The sequence below is a fragment of the Suricata suricatta genome, chromosome 12 (genome assembly GCF_006229205.1).
Source record: "Suricata suricatta isolate VVHF042 chromosome 12, meerkat_22Aug2017_6uvM2_HiC, whole genome shotgun sequence".
NCBI classification, from domain to species: Eukaryota; Metazoa; Chordata; class Mammalia; order Carnivora; family Herpestidae; genus Suricata; species Suricata suricatta.
Window position 1 is genome coordinate 9839998 of NC_043711.1, and position 11998 is coordinate 9851995.

The 11998-nt window shown below is 42.9% G+C and overlaps 1 protein-coding gene across 1 annotated transcript in view; it reads left to right on the forward strand.

The window, feature by feature from the left end:
• LOC115275170 (adhesion G protein-coupled receptor E2-like) overlaps positions 1-11991 on the forward strand; it is a 17407-nt gene extending 5416 nt beyond the window's left edge. The window contains exons 8-16 of the mRNA XM_029918802.1: positions 105-118; positions 189-435; positions 4836-4943; positions 5112-5332; positions 5534-5713; positions 6499-6696; positions 6975-7210; positions 11507-11573; positions 11826-11991. Coding sequence (XP_029774662.1) covers positions 105-118; positions 189-435; positions 4836-4943; positions 5112-5332; positions 5534-5713; positions 6499-6696; positions 6975-7210; positions 11507-11573; positions 11826-11921 — 1367 coding nt within the window. The 3' untranslated portion in view covers positions 11922-11991. The remainder of the gene's footprint in view (positions 1-104; positions 119-188; positions 436-4835; positions 4944-5111; positions 5333-5533; positions 5714-6498; positions 6697-6974; positions 7211-11506; positions 11574-11825) is intronic.
• The last annotated feature ends 7 nt before the right edge of the window (positions 11992-11998 follow it).

Below are 11998 nucleotides of genomic sequence, written 5' to 3' on the forward strand. Positions count from 1 at the left end.
ACTGTTTATACTCACTGATGGACAGCCACCTGCACCCACAAATGACTTTTCCTCCTGCTGTTTCTGGAGGTCGGGCTTATCTCATTCTTGGCATTAGTGAATAGGGTTGACCATGAGTGCTGGATTCCAGGGGCAAAGATCCAGGGAATCAGATCCAGTTCCACTTTTATCTACCAGTCAGTTTCTAGGGGCTGTTCTCTGGGGCTGAGTGGGCGGGGTCTTCATGGCTCACCTGCCCTGTTTTCTCATCCCCCCAGGACCTCATACAGGAGGTGGATGAGTTGCTGCAGGCCCCGGATGACCTGGAGGCCCTGTCCCCTTTGGAGCAGCGCTGTGTGGCCACGAACCTGCTCTCTGGCCTGGAGGACGTCCTGAGAGATGTAAGTCAGGCCCTTCCCAATGGGCCATTGACCTTCAATGCCTCTGCAGGCACAGGTAAGTACTGGGGTCTGCCCCAGGCTCCTGCTCTGCCCTTTTGCACCTCATTTGTCCCCCAGCCTCACTGGAGCCAATGACCACGTGTGTATGTCAGTGACCTTCCATAAACCGATTAAAAGTTTAAAAGAAATGAATAAGACTGTAAACCATATACATTTTTATTGTAATATAAATTATCAGCAGTTGAATAAGTATAATGAAGAATTTTAGATAACCAAATGGAAGCATCTTCAAGAGAAGACAATTTATTAAGTTTTGAAGAATGTAAGTTTCATATGATTTGGAATTTTTGTTCACCACCATTTTAAACAAAGCGTACAATTTAGTGGGGGCTTAGTACACTCAGAACTGTACAGCCCTCACCCGAATTTCTAAAATACTTTCATCCCCTATAAGTAAATAGTGTGCCCACTGGGCAATCACTTTTCATCTCTGCCTCCCCCAGCTGCTCAGAGCCAGCAGCCTGTTTTCTGTCTCTATTGATTCACCTATTCTGGACATTTCATATCTACAGAATCATCATGCTTTCAAGGTACATCCATGTTGTAACATGTGGCAGTATTTCTTTCTTTTTTATGGTTAATAATATTCCATTGTTTGGCTACAGCACCTTTTTAAAATTTTTAGAATGTTTATTTATATGAGAGGGGGGGCAGGGCATGAGCAGGAGAGGGTAAGAGAGAGAGAGGGAGACACAGAACCCAAAGAAGGCTCCAGACTCTGAGCTGTCAGCACAGAGCCCGACATAGGGCTAGGTCTCATAGACCATGAGATCATGACCTGAGACGAAGTCAGAGGTTCAACGGACTGAGCCACCGAGGTGCCCCTACAGCACCTTTTGTGTATCCATTAATCCACTGTTGGACATTTGGGTTGTTGATTTTTTTCTTGAGTAGTGTTTGACTATTTTTTTTAAAAAACAAATTAAAAAATAAACATCTTTATTGTTTATTTTTGAGAGACAGAGAGAGACAGATCACAAGCAGGGGAGGGCAGAGAGAGAGTGAGAGGGAGACACAGAATTGGAAGCAGGCTCCAGGCTCTGAGCTGTCAGCACAGAGCCTTATGTGGGGCTCGAACGCAGAAACTGTGAGATCATGGCCTGTGCCAAAGTTGGATGTTCAACTGACTGAGCCACCCAGGCGCCCCAACATTTGACTATTTTGAATAGCGTTACTATGAGTACTGCTGGATGAGTTTTTACTTGAGTCACTGTTTTAAGCTCAATGTATACAGACATAGGAGTGGGATTTCCCAGCGGTATGATAACTCTGTTCCATTTTCTGAGGAACAACCAAACTATTTTTCCAAAATGGCGTTGCCATTTTACATCCCCATTGGCAACACACAATGGTTCCAATATTCATATTCTCATCAAAACTTGGTACGTACATGTTTTCTGGTAGCCACTTCAGTGTATGTGAGGTGATATCTCATTGTGGTTTTGATTTGCATTTCCCAAATGACTAATGATATTTAATACCTTTATTTTCAAATATTGTTGAATATTTGTATATAATATATGTGTATGTATGTATGTATGTGTGTATATATATATCTATATCTATATATATATATATATATATATATGAAACATCTATGCAAGTCCTTTGCCCATTTTTAAATCAAGTTATTTTGTTTGGCTTTTTGTTGTTGAACTGGAAGAGTTCTTTACATGTCCCAATAGTAGGCTTTATGAGACATGTAATTTGCTAATTTTTTCCTCCCATTCCACAGATTGTCTTTTTAATTTAATGAACAGATGCTTCATTGGATAAAATCCATTTTATCTATTTTTTATTTTGTTGCATGTGCATCTGGTGTCTTAGATTTACACCTGTGTTTCCTTCTAAGTGTTCTAGTTCTAGCCCATAAATGTAAGTCTTTGACCCATTTTGAACTAATTTTTGTGTGTTGTGTGAGGTAAGGTCTCTTCTGCTGCAAGTGGCAATAGAGATGTGCAAATACGTGGTTGGTGAAGAGACTTTTCTTTTCCCATTGAAAAGTCTTTTTCCATTGAAGAGTCTTGGCATCCTTTGTTGAAAATCAGTTGACCACAGATGTGTGGGTTTATTTTTGGGCTTCCAATTTTATCTTATAGGTCTGTATGTATATCCTTATGCCAGCCCCCTACTATTCAGATTACTATAGATTAGTAGTATGTTTTGAAATCAGGAGGTGTAACTACTACAAGGTTTTTGTCATTTTAAGATTATTTTGGGTGTTAGGGCTCCTTGCAATGACCTATGAATGTTAGGATGCGCTTTTCCATTTCAAAAAAAAAAAAGTTGGAATATTGATGGATTGCATTGAATCTGTAGATCTGTAGATTTTTTTGGGAAATATTACCATCTTACAATATTACTCCTCTTACTTTTTATTATTTTAAAAATATTTATGTACTGAGAGAGAAAAGAAAAGACAGAGAGAGAGAGAGAGAGAGAGAGAGAGAAACAGAGAGACAGAGACAGAGAGGGAGAGAGACAGAGACAGAGAGGGAGGGAGAGAATCTCAAGCAAAGCAAACTCCACCCTCACACAGAGCCCAAGGGGGCTCAGTCTCATGAACTGTGAGATCACTACCTGAGCTGCTATCGAGAGTTAGAAGCTCAACTGACTGACCCACCCAAGTGCCCCAATAGTAAGCCTTTTAATCGACTAAAATAGAATGTTTTCCTAGTTATTCAGGGTCTACCATTTATTTCAAAAACTATTTTTGCAGTTTTCTGTGTTAAAAGTCGCCAGAGTCCAGCTCCAGCAGGTCCAGGCTCCTGGAAGGATGGACGGTGTCCACGAAAGGGAGGGAGAGCGCCTCAGGTTTCTTTCTGATCACCAGGCAGGCATCACTCTGTCAGTTTTTGTGTCTTTATTTATAGATCAAGTGTTAACATGACATCAAAAAAGTGGAATTTGTACTACAAATAATTCTTAGTGATAAGATGCTTTAAAAAGTGTACAGAAACAGATTTTACAGAGGCATTTTTGCACAACTACTCTAATTTTAGTGGGATAATTTTTACAAATAATAGGATAACAGGATATTTTCAATGAAAAGCAGGTAACATACATATTTGTTTAAACCGATAACAAATCTTACAACTAAGAGATAGCAGGAGATTGAGAGGTAGGATAGAAGCAGCGAGAAGCAGATAGCAAACTCATTTGTATATATCAATAGTGCTAAGATTCAGGCACAGACTAGGCTAGGAGTCATTCCATCTAGCTCACAAAAGGAAGAAAGTATTTGGACTGGTTAGTAAGTAAAGCTTGTTATTTGATAGTGAAAGTGTAAGCAGCATAGGGGCCCTAGATGTGCCAGCCTTTGTATATGAGCTTAAGTTTTAACTAGTCTTACCCGTCCTCATAATGGATATCTGTGTAAGGGAAGGTGTTTGTGGAACTGATTAGCAAAGGTATAGGCAGTAACTGATGTCTGCCTCTTGTCTGTTTCTTATCTCCACATTAGGCTCTTTTTCCTTGGGCCAGAGTTAATAGTAACTCTTGTGTTCTCTATCCTCCTTTATTATCTAAGTCTTGGGTTTGTGAGGCTCATTAGAAGAGCCTTTCAACAAACATCTGCAGTGCTTTGTCTAAATTCTTCTTTGTAGAGGTGGGAATAAGCTTCTCCCCATGATGTAACTGAGTGGGAAATATCAGTCTGATCTGGAACACTGTGAGTCTTAATCAATAAGACCAGCCCCATTTCCAATATGAGCCAGTAGTAGAAGGAGGTACCAGTTTCCCTACATGACAGGAGCTGTGCAAACATTTGCCATTTCCTTGCTGCTGTGACTGTGTCATCCAGCAAGGTCGACGCGGCTCCCAGCAAAAAATCTTGAACCTCCTTGGGTAAACTTATTCCTAATACTTTGTTGATGAGTCTTTTACATCTATGATCGTAAGAAATATTGGTCTATTGCTTTCTTGTAATGGCTTTATCTTTTTTTTTAAATCAGGGTGATGCTCACATCATAAGATTATTTAGTAGTATTCCTTCCTCTTCTACTTTTGGAAGAGTTTACAAAGGATTCTTGTTCGTTCTTACTTATATGGTTGGCAGAAATCACCAGCAAAGCCATCTGGTTGAGGCTTATCATTTTGGGACATTTTTGATTACTCATTAGTTCTCTTTGCCTGTTATAGGTCTATTTGGACTTAATTTCTTTTTCTGTTACTTTGTAGTTCGTGTGTCTCAATGGATTTGTTAATTTTATCTAGGATATCCAATTTGTTGTTGTACAGTTGCTCATAGTGTTTTCTTATAATCCTTTATAAGTTCAATGTGTGTGTGTGCATGTGCACGTGTGCGTAAATACACATATCAATAATGGTATCATTCCAGCCACTAACACCACAAATACTATTCTAACTCCCTTATATAACTCTGACATCTCACAGACCTGTCCCTGAATGTGCAACAGCAAGAAAACATAAATGTCACCTTGTGTCAGAACCAGGCAAAGATGTGGTTGAGCTTGGATGTGATGCATGAATCTAGTGACTCAGGTAACGGCTGACATTGGAGGAAGGTCACAAGATGCCCAAGGATGTGACAAACAGGGACCTGAAGCTTAAGGGGAAGTAGGGGGTACAGTGGGACAAAAAGGGTCCATCTGAGGAGGAAGGGGCCCTGTAGGGCACCCCCAAGGAATCAACATTGGCCTTGTCCTGCAGGTCCTTCTGTGGTGGGCCTCATCTCCACTCCAGGGATGGGCAAGTTACTGGCAGAGGCGCCCCTGGTCCTGGAGCCTAAGCAGCAGGAAGCTGTGCATGAGCACAAGGGCTTGCTGGGAGAGGTCTCCCCTGTCCTGCTCTCAGATGTTATCTCTGCCTTCATAAGCAACAAGGACACCCAGAGCCTCAGCTCCCCCGTCACCTTCATCCTCTCCCACCAGGTGAGTACTGGTGGAATGGGGCTGTGGGTGTGCAGGGAACTGGTCTGGGGCTCAGCCTCACTGTCGAGATCACCCTTTGTGTCCTGGGGGGCTCCTCCGTGGGTACGTCATTCCCCCAGGAGAGCCCTTTGCAAACCAGCTTTGGATGACCATTTCTGAGCACCAGAACCACCAGCTCCCAAGTACACTCTGTCCCTCCAGCTGCTGACACTTGGGAACACGCAGGAGGTGCTCTGTGTCTTCTGGGAGCACAGTCAGGATGGATGTGGCCATTGGTCCACCACAGGCTGCAGGACGGTGGCCACTGGAGACACCAGCACCACCTGCGAATGCACCCACCTCAGCAGCTTTGCCGTCCTCATGGCTCAGTACGACGTGCAGGTGAGCACCCTGAGAAGCTGCAGTCCATGTCTGTCACCCTAACATGTTTCCCCACAGGTAGGAGCTTTTGGGTAGGAAATTAAATGTATATCTCGTGGTTTCTGTGGGACAAGAATTGGGCAAGTGTCACTGAGTTGTCTGCTCAGGGTCTTACAAGGCTAAAACCATTGGAGAGACAAAGCTTCATTCACGCCTGAGGCTCAGGGTCCTCCTGTGAGCTCCCTGGTGGCTGGAAGAATTCAGTCTCTTGCAGTTGTAGGACTGGGTTCCACTTTGCTTCCAGTTATGAGCAGGGGACCCCGCTGAGCTCCTGGAGGCTACCTGCATTTCTTCTCCCCAGGCCCTCACACAGTGCATCAGCGTTCCTGTGCAGAGGCCAGCAGGAGAAGCTCCCTCTCCTCAAAGATCTGAAACTTTGAATATTTTTCTCTAGGAAGAGCCTAGAACTTAAAATTTTTTAAAAATTGTTTTTTATTTATTTTTGAGAGACAGACAGAGACAGTGTGAGCAGGGGAGGGTCAGAGAGAGAGGGAGACAGAATCTGAAGACAGCTCCAAGCTCTGAGCTGTCAACACAGAGCCTAACGTGGGGCTTGAACCCACAAACCACGAGATCATGACCTGAGCCAAAGTGGGCTGCTTAACCGACTGAGCCACCTAAGCACCTCAAGAGCCTAGAACTTCTGAGAACTCACTGATTAGGCCAGACCCACCTAAGGTAAAATCCCTCTTAAATTCAATTGATACAGGACCTGTGACTATGATGTCCTCTTTGCTCTGTCCCAGGAGGAGGATCCCGTGCTGGTTGTGATCACCTATGTGGGGCTGGGCCTCTCTCTGCTGTGCCTCCTCCTGGCAGCCCTCACCTTCCTGCTGTGCAAAGCCATCCAGAACACCAGCACCTCACTCCACCTACACCTCTCAGTCTGCCTCTTCCTGGCCCACCTGCTCTTCCTCACGGCCATCAACCAGACCAAGATCAAGGTACTGACACTGTCACAGAGGACTGCCTGCCCTGAGCCAGGGGGAGCTCAGTTCATGGAGCCATTATTGCACTGATACCTTAATACAATGGTCTTGGGTCCCAGAGAGGTTGGAGGGTAAATAGCCTATTTCACATTGACTAATGGAGTAGAAGACAATCCTCTCTCAACAGCTCAACCCTATATATAAGAGTTCTCCCCTCTGGCAAGGTATGGGAGAGGTCCTGGGCCACCCTCCTCCGTGACAGTCCCTCCTGGTGACTTCTTACTCCTCCCCAGGTGCTGTGCGGCATCATCGCGGGGGCCTTACACTATCTCTACCTGGCCGCCTTCACCTGGATGCTGCTGGAGGGTCTGCACCTCTTCCTCACTGCACGCAACCTGACGGTGGTCAACTACTCCGGGCTGAACAGGTTCATGAAGTGGCTCATGTTCCCTGTGGGCTATGGAGTCCCGGCTCTAATTGTGGCCATTTCTGCTGCATCCAGACCTCACCTTTATGGAACAGCCACCCGGTAAATGCAAATTCCCACTCTCTCTATCTTCTCTAGCACGAGCATGGTCACCATTAGAACCAGAGGAGCCTTTTTTTATTATGCCCATGCAGAATAGAGAGAAGGTATGGTAAGTAATAACCCTGAGGAAGTCCTTTTGGGTAGGAAATTAAAGCAGTTAAGTGGAATATCTTTAAAGCTTTATCCTTTGAATAACAAAACTGAAATCAAAAGAAGTGCTTAGGACATCATTTAAAAAATTTAATCTACTTCTTTATCCAAATCTTTTAAGATGTTCCAGTGTTTTTTTCTTTTTAATTTGGTCCTGTAGAGCTGGTTTATATAATAGTTTGCTACTGTATCAGTAGTGTGCCAGAGTAAGCTCTCCTCTCCTCCATGAGTTCAAATAGCCATCAACTTTAGAGAACAAAGAGTTAGGAAACTACAGAGTTAGAAACAAAATTGGTTGTGTTCTGGGGGTGATTATGACACTTTTCATGGAGGTTCCAAAATAGTCAGATCTCTCTGTTGCCTTCAATGTTCTCAACTTTTGGCTGCTGCACCACTAAGCTGGGGAGGGACAGAACTGAGATAGCTCTGAGTCAAAACATCTCAAGCTCCTTTCTCCCCAGTCTTATTGAGGCTCAGTAGTTTCTCTTGGTCAGACTACTTTCAATTTGTTCTTTGGTGTTGGGTTATGCCCCAGATCAGAAATGGTTAGTTTTAGTTGTTTTGCTTGTATTTTTGTTGTTTTAGAAGGAGAGCAAGTTCTTTAAGATCCTTACTCCTTTGCTCAGAAAGTCAGTTCCCAGAACGTGCACTCTGAAACTCAACATGCTGCTAAAACTTATGCTCACATGCATCACCTGAGCTGTCTCCAGGTGTCTTTCTTGGACACTTCAGTTCTTCCTTGTTTTAATTCTTCTTAGTCTATACTCAGTTGTCCTGAAATGGCCTACCAAACTGTCCATTGCTCTTTTTATTTATTTAAGTTTTTAAGCATTTTTAAAAATTTATTTTGAGACAGAGGGAGAGAGAGAGCATGAGTGGGGGAGGCACAGAGAAAGAGGGAGAGACAGAATCTGAAGCAGATTCCAGGTTCTGAGTTGTCAACACTCAGCCCCACATGGGTCTCAAACTCACAGACCCTGAGACCATGACCTGAGCCAAAGTCAGGTGCTTAACTGACTGAACCACCCAGGCGCCCCTGTCCATTATTCTGAAATGCCCTGCCTACTCTCTACTTTACCCTAGTGTAGGATCCAAAGTGAATTCTGTCACTCTCAGTAAAATCTTCAGCAATTGGCTTAAACTCTCAATGCACTAATTATGAATCTGTGGTCATAAGAGAATATCTGTTTTATGCTGTTTTTCAAGTCAAATTAAATAACTCAACAACAAAAGAGAAATAGCTCAAGTTAAAAATGGACAAATAGGGGCACTTACTCACTTAGTTGGAAGAGCGTGCGACTCTAGATCTTGGGGTCATGAATTCAAGCCCTGTGTGGGGTAGGGATTATTAAATAAATAAATAAACCTAAACATGGACAAAATATTTTAATAGCCATTTCTCAAAAGATAGGTAAAGGGCCAATAAGCACATGAAAAGATGCTCAACAGCCTTGGTCATTAAGAAAATGAAGTAAAAAACTACAAATGATTTCTGTCCTTCTCTGCCTGGCTTACTTCACTCAGCATGACACCCTCAAGGTCCATCCACTTTCCTACGAAGAGCCATATGTCATTCCCTCTCATTGCCATGTAGTACTCCATCGTGAATATATACCACATCTTCTTGATCCATTCGTCAGGTGATGGACAGAAACCATATGTTTGCACTCATAGGTCTAGCAGGAAAACAAGAGAGACCTAATGGAGAACCAGGGGGAACAGAGGAGGGAGAGAGAGTTGGAGAGAGAGAGGGATGCAGAACTTGAGAGACTATTGAATGCTGAGAATGAACTGAGGGTTGGGGGGGAGGGGGGAGGGGGAAGACAGGTGGTGGTGATGGTGGAGGGCACTTGAGGGGAAGAGCACTGGGTGTTGTATGGAAAACAATTTGACAATAAAATATTATGGGAAAAAAATTAAAAAAATATCAAAAAAAAAGTACACTCTCCTAATTAAAAAAAAACTACAAATGAGATATTACTTTATACCTATTAGTTGAAATTGTTAAAAAAGAGAGACAATAAAAACTGCTTGCAAGGATGTGGGAAATTTGGAACATTCATACCTTGCTGGCTGGAATATTACGTGGTGTTGTCACTTTGGAACACAGTTTGATAATTTCTCAGAAGGTTAAGTATACAGCTACCGCATGACAAAGAAACACCACTCCTAGGTATATTCCCCAAACAAATGAAAACATGTTCACACATGGGGTGTCTCAGTGGCTTATTTGGTTAAACACACAACTCTTGATTTCATGGTAGGCCATGATCTCGTAGTTAGTGAGGTTGAGTGTTGTGTTGAGCTCTGTGCTGACAGCATGGAGCCTGCTTGCAATTCTTTCTCTCCCTCTGTCTCTCAAAATAAAGAAATAAACTTAAAAAATAATAAACCTCGTACATGAATGCTCATAACAGCAGTATTCGAAATTGGAAACACCTGGAAACAGCTGAATGTCCCTCAACTGATGAATGGATAAGCCAAGTACATTGATATCCAGACAGCAGAATATCATTTAGCCACTAACATAAAGAATAAGACATTATTCAGCCATAAAAATCTGATGTAATGGGAATGACCTTTGAAAACATGATGCTAAATCAAAGAATCTAGTCATAAGAGACCACACATCACATGATACCAATCACGTGAAATGTTCAGAGTAGGCAAATCCATCAAGTAAGAAGGCAGCTTCACGGTCCCCAGGGGCTAGGGTAGGGGTGGAGGATAAACACAGTGACTGCTAATGTGAATGAAATGTCTTTTTTTCATATGATATTTACATGTTTACTTTTTTTTAGGTTTCTTTCTTTTTTTAAAAATAGTTTATTGTCAAATTGGTTTCCATATAACACCCAGTGCTACTCCCGACAAGTGCCCCCCACCATGAACAATTTTAGCTTAAGTCTTCACACTTCATTAAATTTTTTTTTAATTTTTGAGAGAGAGCAAAGGTGGTGGGAGAGAGGAGAAGAGAGGGAAAGGCACAGAAAACCTGAAGCCAGCTCTGCACTGACAACCCACATCAGTCTCAGACTCACAAACTGTTGAGGCCTCGAACTTAGCCGAAGTCAGAAGCTTCACCAGCTGAGCCACCCAGGTGCCCCATGAATGAAATTTCTTTTAAGGAGTTGGAAACGTCCTCAAGTGAGATTTTGGTGCTGGTTGCACCACTCTATGAATAGTCTAAAGATCACTAAACTGTGTAGTTTAAATGGGTGAATTTTATGGTGTGTAAAACATATCTCAACAGAGCCATGAAAAAAAAAATTAAAACCAAATTGATGGGTTTTGCTGCAGGATGAAGAAAAATGAAATTGAACAGTGCAGGAAAGGCCCCTAAAGCCATGTTAGGTTCACAGGACTCTCAAAAACTGTTAACATGCATGCATGGGGGCCTCTCCCTTGCTCCCTCACTATTTATCTCACACACGTCATTCACCATTAGTATCTCACCTATGGGGTGCCTGGCCGCCTCAGTCAGTTGAGTGTCTGACTATTGATTTCAGCTCAGGTCATGATCCTGGGGTGATGGGATCAAGCCCAGAGTCACACAGAGCCTGCTTCAGATTCTCTCTGTGAGCGCACCTGGGTGGTTCAGTTGGTTAAGCACCCAATTTTGGCTCAGGTCATGATCTAATGGCTTATGAGTTCAAGCCCCGTGTCAGGCTCTGTGCTGATAGCTCAGAGACTGCTTAAGATTCTCTCTCTCTCTGTCTCTCTCTCTCTCTCTCTCTCTCTTTCTCTCTCTCTCTTTCTCTCCCCTTGTACTCCTCTCCCCTGCTTGCACTTTCTCTATATTAAAAAAAAAATCTCCACTAAAAATATAGTTTCCTTAGAGAATCTTCCTTAACTATACCAATCTCTCAGAGTCTGACCTAAGCATAACATCCAATGATACATTCTTATAGCTCCACATTTTCATTTTACTGTTACAGTACGTTTGTGTGTCTCCTACTCCATGTGAGATTTGTTAGACTTCAGACTTTGCATATGTTCTTTACCAATGTGTTATCAGAGCCAATGGCAGAGCCTGTCACAGAAGAGTCAATATTTGTTGACGAATGAATGAACGAATGCATGAATTTATATATGTGTTGTATATGCTTAAGGACGAATGCCTTTTTTACTCTTTCTCTCACTCAGCTGCTGGCTCGACACAAAAAAGATATTTATATGGAGTTTCCTCGGACCAGTTTGTGCCATCATTGCTGTGAGTGATGACGTCAGAACATCCTTAATGCTCAGCTGAGGGTCATTCAAAGAGCAGAATTATATGGGGGTGGTCGGTGACAGGGGCAGGAATGTCCCTGGATTGTCATGGGTTTGTTTGGTTTTCTAAGACTCCTCCTAAAACCACAAGCCCTAACACGGTTACTTAGTATGAAAACTACTTAACCGTGGGATTGATGTGGGGCAGGCTATCATACAGATAACCGACTGAAATTGTTGTGGTTTCCTGAAGGTCAATTTAGCATTGTTTCTGATGACCTTCTGGATTTTGCAAAGCAAACTGTCTTCCCTCAACAGTGATGTGTCCACCCTTGGGAATACAAGGTAAGTAGGAAAAGAGAGTGACAACCCCACAGGCAGGTGTGGTTCTGAGGACAAAGCCCTGTACCTCGGCAGCCCTTAATG